The 13,683-nt window shown below is 37.5% G+C and overlaps 1 protein-coding gene across 1 annotated transcript; it reads right to left on the bottom strand.

Annotated features, from left to right (window-relative positions):
• Nucleotides 1–1,046: 1,046 nt before the first annotated feature.
• Nucleotides 1,047–3,112, bottom strand: lysmd4 (LysM, putative peptidoglycan-binding, domain containing 4). Its single transcript, XM_026364920.1, has 3 exons — nt 3,009–3,112; nt 1,890–2,167; nt 1,047–1,801 (listed from the first exon to the last, which is right to left on the bottom strand). The coding sequence occupies exons 2-3, from the start codon at nt 2,151–2,153 to the stop codon at nt 1,301–1,303; spliced, it is 765 nt and encodes a 254-aa protein (XP_026220705.1). The 5' UTR covers nt 2,154–2,167; nt 3,009–3,112; the 3' UTR covers nt 1,047–1,300.
• Between the last annotated feature and the right edge of the window lie 10,571 nt (nt 3,113–13,683).

Genomic DNA, 13,683 nt, shown 5'->3' with positions numbered 1-13,683 from the left:
TGCTAAAACCACAATGGGCGGCAGACGACAGAAAATATTTCAGAGATAATAATAATAATAATAATAATAATAATAATAATAACTTCACACCATAAATTCTGTATTAAATAGAAACATGCACAATAAAATGATTAAGACAATCTTCACAGTTCTGACATCATGTCAACTGTTCCATCTAAACTGGTTTACACATTGACAATAGTTTGTTTTCCAGTTTCATTACATAAAAATACTTTAGAACTTGAAAGGTGCACTGGACAAATTCACCCCGTGTTCATGGAGGATGCAGCTACCCAATGAAGCAGGCTAAGATGGAGCGTGCAGTACAAGATCCACTTGACAAGCAAGGTTTAAGGCACTTTCCTGGATCTCACAGTTAATTCAGGGAACTTAAAGGTAAAGAAATAGAATTTTCAAAATGTATGTGACACAGGATAACTTATATTGCACCACATTCCTACTGTAAACACAGTTCACACTTTTGGCATAATGAGACCCAGAGAGAAAGCACAAGGTGCAGAAAAACAACAACAATACAATGAACACATAATCAAGAATAAGTTAGATAAAAAAAAACACATAAATAATGTTTAAACCAATGTTACGCATCACACAGTTTTGGCAGCAGAAGAACACATTTCTCTCGTTGTAGTGTTTTGGGCAAAACGGTAGATTATTGTATGATAACAGATAAAAAAACAGTAAAACACCTGATATCTGACACTGTTATGTGTTGACACTGACAACAGGCAGCTGTGGAAAGGCAGGTTGTGATAGAGCTCGTCTCCAGACAGATAGAATTTTCCTTTTGCAATTATTGTTCACCTTTTGTCATGTCAGGAGGTTCAAGTCACAATCGTTTAATACCTTACCTCGTACCTCTTACCTTTTTTTAAAGCACCTGAAGAATTGTAATTCCAACAAACACCAAGTGTTTCTCAAAGCAAAGGATCAGGGATACACTGCATCAAGAGTAATATTCCTGTGACCTGTACCCAGCTGAAGGAAATGCTGGTGTCTATTATATATATATATATATATATATATATTGCAAAAATGAGAGATGTGTGCAGCTACTTCACTTCAAGGCAATTACTGAAGCATCTCAATTCCTTATAGTTTTACTAAAGGTAAAGTTCACAGCTGGAAACCAGACAGAAGTGATACTGTTAAAAAGATTTAGCTTGATCTTGATTGTCACCTTCTTCTGAAGCGTTCTTACACACGCCTTTAAATATTTTTCTGCTTTTTTTGAGCCTCAGGTCTGATGTTTCTCAGTTCTTGAAATTGCTCAGCACCTCTAGGTTTGAGAGATGTTTGAAGAGGCGAAGGTCGATGATAAAGCACCACTACCATCTGTTTTTGAAACTGCTCCGTTATCCTTTGTTTTGAAATAAATTACATAAAATATTGGCAAAACGATCCCTATCAGGAGCATGGCAACTAACGCATTCCACCACTGGATGCCCCAGTCTGCACCGTGACTGGTCAAATTTTGTCCTCTGAAACCAAAACGTTGTGGTTTTTCATCCAAGAAATCTTCCTGTCGATTCGTACTCTTAATCAGTTTCTCAATATCATTATCCACCTCCATTAGAAAATCTGTGACCTCCTTAAGCTGAGGTTGGGGTCTGGTTCGGTCCCGAGGCTTCAATGGTCTGGTAGGCGACGGTGTCATTTCTTCCTGATGATCACTTGGGTCTGTTAAAAAGCTGTGTTTCTGAACTGGTATTTTGATAGATTTCAGTGCAAACAAATCTTGTTCCTGCATGAGGTTGTTCACTCGTTTTATATCTGCCACCTGTTAACAGAAATGGGTAGGAATGTATATTAGTGTTAACACACACCAGAATTACAGAAAAACTTTAGTAACTTTCAAAACTCTTTACCTTACAGCCATACTGCAAAGCAAGCTTGTTCAGACTGTCGCCATCTAACACCTGCCGTTCCAGCAGCTCGACATTTCTCAGTCTGCCCTGCTCGTGCTCGCGGAAAACTTGCGGCCTCATCTCAATGACACTGAGCTCCTCATCGTCTGAGGATACAGCTGTCTCATTCGGCCTCCTCTTGAACATGTAGACCTGGCCATCTGCGCTGGCATGAACATCCACCGGGGCCTGAAAAGCCTGTGGAACGTACTCCCCTCGCCGCATAATGAAACACCAGCCTGTAAGGAACATCCCAATTCTAATATTAAAAGAAACGTTTTTCAACACACATAAACAGGTTTATAATATCAAATGATATACAGACGCATTTATTTTTATGAATATATGAATTCTTTGTAGTAGTCCTGAAGTTTTTGCAGTGTAAATGTAGATAAGGTATTCTGACAGCAGCATCTCAACCTGAGTTTACAGCAGAGTTAAACTACTAAAATGTGAGCATCAAGATACTATGATTTTCTCTGAATCCAACTTACTTAGCAATATTTAATTAATCTGTAATCTCTTAACTATTAATTTTATTATTAAATTATATATATATATATATATATAAATATATATATATATATATATATATATCCTCATGTCTGTACTTAAGTGCAGTACTTCATTAAGTGTACTTTAATGCTAGTTACGGAGTTCGTTCAAACCAAACCCTTTTCCCTATTTAACTTACTTACAAAGTCATCCTTACTTTCAGATCCAACGTGATTCACCATAAAACTGCTTATGCCACTTAAACATCAAACTGACATTTTTAATTGCATCTCACAGTTGATATTTTCCATCTACCATGTTTACACTGTTGTCGGGGGGACGGAGCTCACAGAGGAGCACTTGAAGGCAACACTGCCGTAAGCTTCCATGCTAACGACAGCTGATGCTAACAGGTTAGCTAAGTAGCTTTTGACATTAGGTATCTGTTCACTCAACAATCTGCAGAAAACAAGCCTTTAATTAAACTAACTACACGTATCTCATGTGTTTGCGACTATATTAATAAAAGGTGTTAACAAGAAATATAGTTTGACAGACTTTTTTGGAGCTCAGGTATCTAGTTACCTTATCCAAACGCTGTGGCAGCACAAGCCACCGCTTTCCCCAAATCAGTCCTCCTCCGCCGGACTAACATGTCCAGGAGTGACGGCAGGAGGTGCTGGTTGGACTTCGACTTCTTCGTCCACGCTTTAAAACAAGTGGCATGAATAAAACATGCACTACCGCCACCCACTGCATCGACATGTGACACGTCTAAACAACTGTGACGCATGATTTTCAGCTGTTTGTCTTTAACACAACATAAACAAAAACTTGATGTTCGCAGTTAAGAGTGTTGTCGTGTGACATGGTGCTTTGTCTTTGAACAGAGTCTGGTTGGTAATTAATGGTTGTTTTACAAGCTCACTGTGGATAGACTGTGTCATAGTGCTGTTTGGATCAGTGGTTGGTGTTACACACTAGTTTTCATGTGATGTGATAAATTAAAGTGGAGCTTTTTAGTTTTCTGAGTGTATATTCAGGTACATTAGCTTAAATGAGGTAGAGGAATATATATTTTTTTAACTGGAAAGTATGCAGGTGATACATCTCTAGTGAACAGTATATGTATTTTTTGTATACTTAAGTATACTCACCAGCTGAACTCCTCTAAGATTGTTGGAAAAAGCATCTCTGGTGACTACGTCAAGGGATCGACTGAGAGACTGCCAAGTGTGTGCAAAGCTGTCATCAAGGCATAAAGGGGGCTACTTTGAAGAACATAAAAGATAAAACATATTCTGGGCTATTTAACAATTTTCTTTCATCTTTTGGATGTCCTCAGTATTTATGTAAAATGCTAAAATGTAAAACACTGTAAAAACATACAGGGAAGGTGTGTCCAAAGCATATAGCAACAAAACATTGTCACTCAGCAGTTTATTCTCTTCATTGTTTATTCACTATAGAGTTACCAAAATCCACAATATATAATTTAAGTATATCACAGTATGAATTTCCTTTTGGGTATTTTCTCTTCATATACTTATTAATATGTAGCTTTTCTGTTGTTTCCCAACATGACACAAGTACTCAGAACAGCAGCAATACACAGTCTTGCGCTGAGTCGTCACTTTTCAGAGAAACAACCAGAGGTTTCAGAAAGGTCAGGCTAGTGGCAGAGGCTCCTCACACCACTAGATGGTGATATTGATCTTTCATTTCCTTTGCCATCTGAGCTGCTTAGGACATTAAACTGATGCTGAGTGGGGCTTTATAGCACAACTATTTTCTTTTAATTTTGTTATTGATTGCTTTGTTAACAAGTGGGGAACCTTCACTCTGGTATTTTATCTGGAAATATTGCAGCTATGATTAAATTGTAATGATCACATGTAGGCCATTATGTTTTTCTCAGGGAGGCTTATTGTAAAGTGTGGTGAAAATATTTTTTAATATAGTGACCCTAACAGGAATTTGGTGAAACGTGTTACCAGATTTAGAGTCATATCAGGAACAAGTAGGGTCACTGTTCTGTACTGGGGACAAAACAATCATCAAATGCACTGAGTGACACAAGATGACTGCATGAACAGTTTTAAGTTGGTGTGTGTGTTTAACGTTTCTGATGCTTGTATGAATAGTTCATTATAAACACCACATTATGCAAGACTGATCTTTTGCTATTCATGAATATGCATGCTACTTGTGTGTGCAGTGAATAAAATAATGTAAAATTATTACTTTGGGTAAAAGATTGCATTCAGTAAATTCACAGTACAGTTAGTTGCTATTGCTTAATATTCCTTATCTGTATTCTATTAGTTGCTATGTTGCTTGTGTACATTTGACCTATCAGAGTTTTGTAGGTGGGATCAAGAATCTTTATAGCCATGTAGTCCCATGGTCATGAGATCATTGGCTGTACTACAACTCTTAAATTTCATATCTCACAGATCATAGTCAGATTGTATTGTATATTGTATATTTCAGATTGTATGAATGAGGTGAAACAACGTGGTGAGTGAGCCTGACAAAATACACACAGAGGAAGTATTCACACGTCTGTCATTTATTTATTACTTGGACAGTTTGACTGTACAACATAAACATGTGCTGTACAAACACTATGTGGTTAACGTCCAGCATGAGATGTAAAGATAATACTGACAGTTTTCATGGGTATAATTGGTACCTGTTTCTGTTCAGTGAGGAGAAGTGAAAAGGTTTTGCGTGCATAGCGTGAAGGATTTGTGTGTGTCTAGTGTGAGTCTAGTGTGTATTCTCGGCTTTTCATTAGGTAGAAATAATGTGTGCATATCTTTGTAAGTGACCTTATACAGTATGTCCTCCAAATGCTTTGAATAAATGCACTCCTTCATTCAATACATTTTTAAGGATTTCTTATACTGGTTGTAGTCATGTCTTCTATGAACTACTCAATAGAGTATCTGCATATTATTATGCTACAAGCAATACTGCTTTAATATGAGGTTAATAGCAATCATGCATATTTTAGTGAGGCGACTTTGTGTTAGGATTTAAATTAAAAACATATTCAAATAGTCATCGATCTCATCTGCTTGTCTTGTTGCCCTTTTTAACCACGATTGCTCAGACATTGTTATTGTTAGTCCATGTTCATCTGTTAGCACAACCACTGCGTTAAGTTTAAGTGAACCTTACTGTCGACTTCGTTGTCTCATGAAGTCAACCTTTGCACTTGCAAAAGCTGCATGAAAGTAAATTTAACGTTGCCTTAGAGGGAATCATCGTATCATTTACACTGCATTCAGATTCAGGGTGTAACGCTGAACGATGATCAACAGAGCGGCATAATGTGCCATATTTCAGGGCCACTGAGCAGCTTGTCCAACTGACAGAGAGATAGTGAGTGAGCAAGAGAGAGAGAGAGAGAGAGAGAGAGAGAGAGAGAAAGGAGGGAAGCAGGAATCCAGAAGTGGGGATAAAACTGTTTACACTGCATGCGCATGTTGCCTGAAGAACAACAGAAAGGGCTTTGCTTTAAATGATTCAGAACAAATATTAAATATTTATTGAGGTGAAAAATTCATGGATGCCACATCTATGAACTAATTGCAGTATAGCCATGTTATATTGTTGTCTAGTATGTTGTGTTCAATACAAAAATCATCATATGATCGGTTTGTGAGTCAGATTTGAGAAGAAAAGATGAATATAACCATATGTTGAAAGATACCTTGACTTCAGGCAATGGTTCACTTTTCAGTTGGACAATGATCTGAAGCCACAGTTGCTGCTAAATGAGCAACCTCCTACAAGGTTCAGAATTAAAGGTGAATGCGTTTTCAAATGAGAGTTTCTGTTGATTAAAAAACACACTCTAAAAACATGTTTTTGCTTTAAGTGTAGATTTATGGCCAAAAATGTCAACGTCATCCATCTTATATAAAAATCTGCCTGACAGTGTGTTTAAAACATTAAGATATGTGGATATTTCTGAAGCCATGTATATGATGCACACAAAAGCTGGATGTAAATATACAGTCATGCCACCATCTCCTCCACAGTTTATTTTACATATAATTCTCTATTTCATTCAGTACAGATACAGCAGTTCTACAAATGCTATTCATTAACTGATAGTAGTAAGCAACAACAGATAACGATTTGTTTGTTTATTAAATGACTTATTTGGTTTTCGCCAACACAAAAAGTTTCCTAACTGGACCGAGGACTGGTTGTTGCTAAGCAACACAAACAGTGAGTATATTCCTGCACATTGGCTTAGTTTGCACATTACTGCAAGAGAACTACACTCCTCTTTAAAATTATTGGAACAGTGAGGCCAGTTCCTTTATTTTTGCTGTAGACTGAAAACGTTTGGGTTTAACATCAAAAGCTGAAACTGAGACAAATAATTAACATTTTAATTTTTGGGTGTTTACGTCTGGATCTAATGAACAAGTTAGAAGATAGCACCTTTTGTTCGAACCCACACATTTTTCATGTGAGCAAAGGTATTGGAACATGTAGACTTGAAATAAGTTAAAGTGAATAAGACTTATTATGTAGTTGAAAACCTTTGCTTGCAATATCTGCATCAAGCCTGTGACCTGTTGACATCACCAAACTTTTTTATTCTTCTATTGTAAAGCTTTTCCAGGCTTTTACTGCGGGCTCTTTCAGTTGTTGCTTGTTTTCGGTGGTTACTCCCTTCAGTCTCCTCTGTAGCAGGTAAAATATTTTCCATCACTTTTGTAAAGGTAAAATTTGTACTTAGTACACCAGTGGTTTCTTTCTGTTTCAATGTTTGCATAATGACTCTGATTGATTTTTTAATCTTCTCTCAGTTTCATAATTGCTTATTTTTCACTCATACACAGCTCTCTGGTTTTCATGTTGGTTACACCTCTTATCTATAAATGCAGTTTGAACAGGCAAAACCCAAACTGAGTAATTCCCACTTATACTACTTACAACCAGTCACGCATCAAGCTAACGCTGACAAAATAATATAACATCCACTTGAGCTGGTTTATAAGTTGCAAACAACAAACACTGTGAATGTTTACATTAGCTGAGCAACTTAACCTACGCTGAAGTACGTGTCAGTTATTCACTTGTTCGCTTGTGTGTGTGTGTTCATTGTCTTCCACTTTGCAATTTGCATGTCTTTCACAGCTGGGGAGGAAGGGGGGTGCAGTCCAGTACTGGATATACCTTTTGTCCAGTCAAATTACTGAGTGGAAACTTACTTACTGTTGCGTAAATGGAAATAAAATACACATATAGATTCAAGTTTCAAATATCTACAGATTCCTTCTACATTCAGGCTTTTTCACAGTGTGTTTTAAAGGTAGTAAAAGTGGGATAAGGGGCAAGTCTTTCATGTCAACTGTAGCACAGTAATTTGTTATGGTGTTATTGAAGTCTTCACACAATCCAGATTACACCCTACTGCTGTTCACTGCGAGAAACATTATCTGTCTTGCAAAAAATAGAGCATAAGAATTTTGTTATTTGCCGGGTGGATGTTAGGATAAACCACAGGTGACTAGAGGTTTGTCTTGGAAATCTGCAGGGGTCCTGCAGTGGGAAAGCCAAATTAAATCCTTATGGCTCAGGGTCATGGCAGCAGTTCAGATGTTTATTGATTAAATGTCAACTGCCCAGGTGAATGTGATTCACAACTCAGAGGGGCCGAATCCAACAATCCAGCACTAGCAGAAGAACATTCACACCGACACATCATTACTACATGTTTAGATGTCATGTTGTAAGACACTAATGCTACAACATTGTAAAGATGTTTTATGATTCAGACAATAAGAAGTGCCTGGATTTGACATTAACCAATGTGTATATTTTAGTTGCCTGTCAGTTTTTACAAGTCTTCATAAACTCAGTGGTTGTTATTTAAAGCTACAGTATATGTAACAAAAATTCATCAGGATTCATTGATTAATAGTTTGATAAAATTGGCAATCGGCACTCAAGTGATTTTTTTTACGTTCCTATGCCAAACATTTAATGGTCACAGCTTGTTAAATACATTATTATCACTATATATGGAATATTATGGATTTGCTTGGTCAAAAAACGAAAAGCGAAAATAAAATATGGGGTCTTAATGGACATTTTTGCATTTGTAAATAAGATGATCGCTTATTTAAATGTGATACTATGTTGTCATAATAATAATATTCAGTAAATTGTTAAGTGAACTAAACAACAAAAAAAAAGCACATCCTCACATAGCATTTGGGGCATGTTTCATGTTTCGGTTAGTACTGCTACAGCTGGGGGACTGGGGGAGCATCTTCGCGATGGGTGCAGCACATTGGTAGTGGGGTATATTAATTTGGTTCCTAAACCCTAAGGGTGACCCCTCACATGAGACAGAGCTCTGGCAGCCCTGGTCTTCATGGAGGCCATGAGCGTACAGTGACACATAACCTTGCCCTGTCACCACCCTCACCAGTGTGTCAGTTAAGATTAATGTGATTGACGTTGAGCCAGCACTCCAGCCCTGTGAGATCTGAGGCTCTATATAACCTCGCCCTAGCTATGTACCAGGGCTAGGGCATTTGGGGCATGGTACTGGATCACGATGGCATCTGTGTTCTGTAGCCTGTACCTCTGTTAAGACAAGGGCGCATGGTTCTATAACTCTATTTAAATTTGAGCTTTTTCAGTATTAGCTCAACTCAAATTAGAATATTTTGTGGGGACTTATTCTTTTACAGGCATATCCTCAGAGAATAAGTGCAGTGAGAAGAAGAATCAGTTAGCATAAAATAAAAGTTGATCAAAATCTGATGCTTTCATTGTTGACTGAACTCTGATGTGTTTATATCAGCTTGAATTCTTCTTCACAGGCTCTGTGAAAATTAGTTCATGTGAATGTTAAAAAATAATTTGGGCACACAGGTGAGTGACTCTAAGTGCAGACACAAAGGTTGGCATGGTGTGTATGGTGCCATTTATCACCAGCAACGCAGTGTGCAGAACACTGCGAAGCTGTTAGTTGAGTGTTGCGTTTACTGGTTTCGGGTCATTTCAAGTGTCAGTGATGAACTTTCATTCTCTGAGTAACTTGTCTGTATGTAGCTACAGATTGTTTGTAAAGGAAGATGGTCCACTCTGAATGTAACTCTAGAGGTGTGATTCATCTCCACTCCAGTGGATGTCAATCTCAGAAGTCACACTCTCCCTCTTCTATGCTATATATTCTTTAATTAATTAACCTTTATTTATTTTTTTTAACCATGTTTTGCAATCAAGAACATCTCGAAAGGTAAAGTTTAAGTAAGAGTTGTGAATTCAGTGTGTCAGATACAGCTTTAATTGTACTAAATACGACTTGGATTGACAGTTACTAAACATTAAGGCTTGGATTGCAAATGGGGCCACGAACAACTTGATCGGGCTATCCGTGCTTTAAACAAAGGACAGAGTAGTTGGTACTGTACAGTCAAAAGGCTCTTCCCTTGTAAAAGAAGCATCACTGACAAAAGATCCACCAGCTAAAGAAGTAGTAGTAAACGACTAATCTAATCTATTGAAGATAAATTTAATCTCATGACAATTTAAATGACATCTGTAAATTACTTTCCTACCAAACCACACATATAATCCAGCAAATAGCTAGAAATAGTTTGTGGCTAAGTGCAAAGGTAATGAACACATATTTAACTTAAGTGGACAGAAAACGTGTCTTTTATTATGCTCATTTTCCCATTCTTCTTCCCATTCTGGGCACGACTTGTCTTGTGATGCTTGGTATTCTCTGTTATTCTCAGTGCTGAGTTCAAACTGCAGTCATGAGAGTCGCTAACTTTGCAGTGTTGTCTGATAGCATGTGAGCTTTTTCTGACTGTGGGATTTTAATAATGCATGCCACTTGTGTTCTGCAGCGTGGTTTTATGGCTTCGTTGAACCACTACATGACCTCAACTTTGCTGCCATTAAATCATCACTGACCATGGAGAGAATGAAATGTATTGAAATATTGATTATTGTATGGAAGGCTGTACCATCTATGCAGAGTAGTGACAACTGTACAAAGAACCCTGTAAAGAAAGCAGTCATGAACGTGATAGATCCTCCTAATACCTGCAGTGATATAGAAAAAGGAAACTTTGCTTTTTGTCTGATGAGGCCTGGTAGTTCCAAAATCACTAGTTTACAGTGCCAATTTATTTAAAGAACTGAATTCTACTTTATTTTAAACATACAGGAGGGAAAAACAGAGATGAAGACACCACTAGCTGCAGGAAAGAACCAAAAATATTAAATAAATACCAAAAACAGCCAATTTTGTTTTGTCAATTTAGAGCAATTCTATCAATAAACCATCATTACTGCCAAAGTAACAATAATAAGAAATGGAAATAACAAATAACAACGGCAACACTATTTTCTAGTGTATTTTAAAGTTGGAAGCAGTTTGTTCATGTCCATACTGTATAGGTCTATAAAACTAAATGATAACCATGTACTGTATGTTGGCGTAAGCAGATAAACAAATTAATAACCAGACAACAACTATATCTTATTGGTTTAGCTTTGAATCCCTATTCATCTTATTGTCACAGATGTTATAATGTTTTTGGACTGACTAACAGACTGAGAAACACTGTAAACCCTGTATGAGGATCTATTAAATTTTGATAAAGAAAACAACAAATCTGCAAAGGAGCAGCCTGCAGAGATGAAGCAGTAGTGGTTCTCTGCAGGCCGACATTCTGTGTATAACTTTTGCATTTTGATAGATTGTCAACTACTGCAGCACAACAGTGCAGGAAAACAGAAAATAAGCAACTGTAACACTGTTGTCTAGATGAGCACAAGTGAAACGAAAGGGATAATACTGGACTGAGATGTTTAAAGGGTAAAAAAAAAGAACAAATACATTTTTACTAAACTAAATGATAACCGATGATATTACTACAAACTGTAGTGTCATACAGTCAGTATCTGACAGTATTGACCAGAACAAAACATGGTGGCACTCATCTTTCTTTTCAAAGCGTATTTTATACAACACAATGAAGAGTAGTACTGTATTAACCTTCAGTAGAGAATGCCATGACCTACTGATGAAGTACATCTCCTCTCCATTTGGTGGTCATCCACAGGGAAAGAGAACAATTAGGCCAAAAAAAAAGGGAATGGTCAATACCAGGAAACAATGCTTCTGTTTCCAACTGTGCTATCCCTTTGCCACTTTTCCAAGAAGACAATAAAAGAAGACAGGCAAAACTGAGAGTCAAATCGAAGGTTAATTGGAGCCAGGGAAATGTCAACCAATTTTACCGATCACCCACGAGGAATATGCAACTCTTGGTGCTGGAATATCTGTGGAGTATATTAGCTTCCTATCCATAATGGCCTCCTGAAGAGAGTGATGTTGACATCCTTTCGGCACTCTGTTCCCCCTCAGAGCATTTGTGTGTGTGTGTGTGTGTGTCTGTGTATGTGCACAAAAGAGAAAGCGAGAGTGTATTTCAGTGTGTGTATATGTATGGATGTGTTGTATGCTTTCTGTCAAAGCCTGTGCCGTTACTGGAAATGTGAGCTTCCTGGGAGCTGACAGGTGTTGGCATCAGATCTCTCACACCTGTATGGTCATGACATACCAATCTCTTGCAGTTAGGTTTTTTTTAAATATCATAAAACAGGGTGGTTTGACAACAGCAGCCGAAACATGTTCAGCCTGATATGATATATTCCAAATATGACAAATATAACAGTGAAAATAAAATGTACTTTGTCGTGCTTCTTAATACGTTACAGCTGTTTTGAAAAGCTTTCATCACGGCAGCTTTTGAGAAATCACAGGTGTGAGCTGAGCCGCTTGAGGGTACGTTTTTGAATGATTGTTATAGCATCCTTCGTTGAAATTGAAATATCCAGAAAAAGGAACAGAAAGGAAACAAGGACTTCTATCGTTCATCTGAGCAGTTTATCGAGGAAATTGGCCTGGCCTTCAGTTGAAAAATTGAAGAAATTACCACATATGGGCTTTGCACAAACCCAGTTGTTATTTTTGTAATGGGTTTACATTTTCTGTGACCTGGACCACTTCGATGTACAGTATAATTTAGAACAGTATGAGTGGTAGTAGAACTACTACTAGTACTACTAGTAGTAGTAGTAGAATAAAGTAATCTCTCTTGCATGATGCTTTCAGATTTAGATTAGAGAAGAAAATAGAAATCTTGGGAGGAAACGATCTGCTGCACTGACATTTACAACCGATTTAGACCATTTTCATTATAGTGCTGTTAATTAAATTGATTAACTCATTCAAGTGCATGTTTATTGCAGCTGTGTTAAGCTGTACTTAGAGTAATCCATCCTATCACTAACATTAAATCATGTTGTCATATCCTATAGGTTTTTCTTTTTTGTACCTTTGACAAAGGAAAGCTTTGCCTTGATCTTCCTCACAAGCCCATAGAGATGACTGATAATAAAAGGATTGCTCTTGGTCTAAGGAAAGGTGCTGCAGTCCAATCTTAATTGGTGAGTTCCCATGCTAAGTTGATCTAGTCTTCAGGCTGCCAGTTAGTGAACTGGTCAATTAATCTTCCCTCTCTCATAATGAGGTGGGGGATTTCAGAAGGCTGGCCCTCCTCACAAAGACAGACAATGTGCCCAAAGGATCTTCTGTCCCTGCACCAAGTGACCTGACAATTAAAAAATGTACCTCTACTTCCCCCTCCTCACCAGGTGGCAAATTGGTCTGACCCAACCTCATATCAAAAGGACTAACCATGACTTCAAATCAACTTCCCAGGCACAAAAGGGGGAAAGGGCAGTATCCTCCATGAAATAAGATTGTTGTATTAAGACTTTTGGCCCCATATCATTGTGCCTTCCTCATTTTGAGTTAAATGAAAACAGACGTGCTGGATCCTCCCTGCTGTGTGTCACAAAGGAAAAAATGTGTTATAGCTTGACATTGGTTGGATGATTTAGATGTGACAGTGAAGTAAGCTACAGTAATAGTTTAGGGTTAAACGTGTTTGACCTTGTAGCAGGCTTTAAATCTGTTTATGAGAAAGGGGATTACAGAGGAGCCAAACACAATCAGAGGCAAAACAAAATCAAAAATACAGTTCAGAATCACAACCTTTGACTTTTACAAACTTTTGCTAGAAATACTATATTCTTAAAATGTATCCGTGGTGAAAAAGTAAGACACTGAGCTGTTTTCATCAATTGTAATAAAGGAGTTAGGTGGAAAAATGTACTCATAGTAACAATC

The sequence above is a fragment of the Anabas testudineus genome, chromosome 6 (genome assembly GCF_900324465.2).
Source record: "Anabas testudineus chromosome 6, fAnaTes1.2, whole genome shotgun sequence".
Taxonomy (NCBI): Eukaryota; Metazoa; Chordata; class Actinopteri; order Anabantiformes; family Anabantidae; genus Anabas; species Anabas testudineus.
This window is presented reverse-complemented; position numbering and strand designations above follow the sequence as displayed.

Excerpts from the sequence above, each read along its gene's own strand:
- lysmd4 (XM_026364920.1), bottom strand. The coding sequence starts at position 2,153 with ATGCGGCGAGGGGAGTACGTTCCACAGGCTTTTCAGGCCCCGGTGGAT. Across the intron at positions 1,802-1,889 it reads CTTTGCAGTATGGCTGTAAG|GTGGCAGATATAAAACGAGT; the intron begins GTAAAGAGTTTT and ends TTCTGTTAACAG.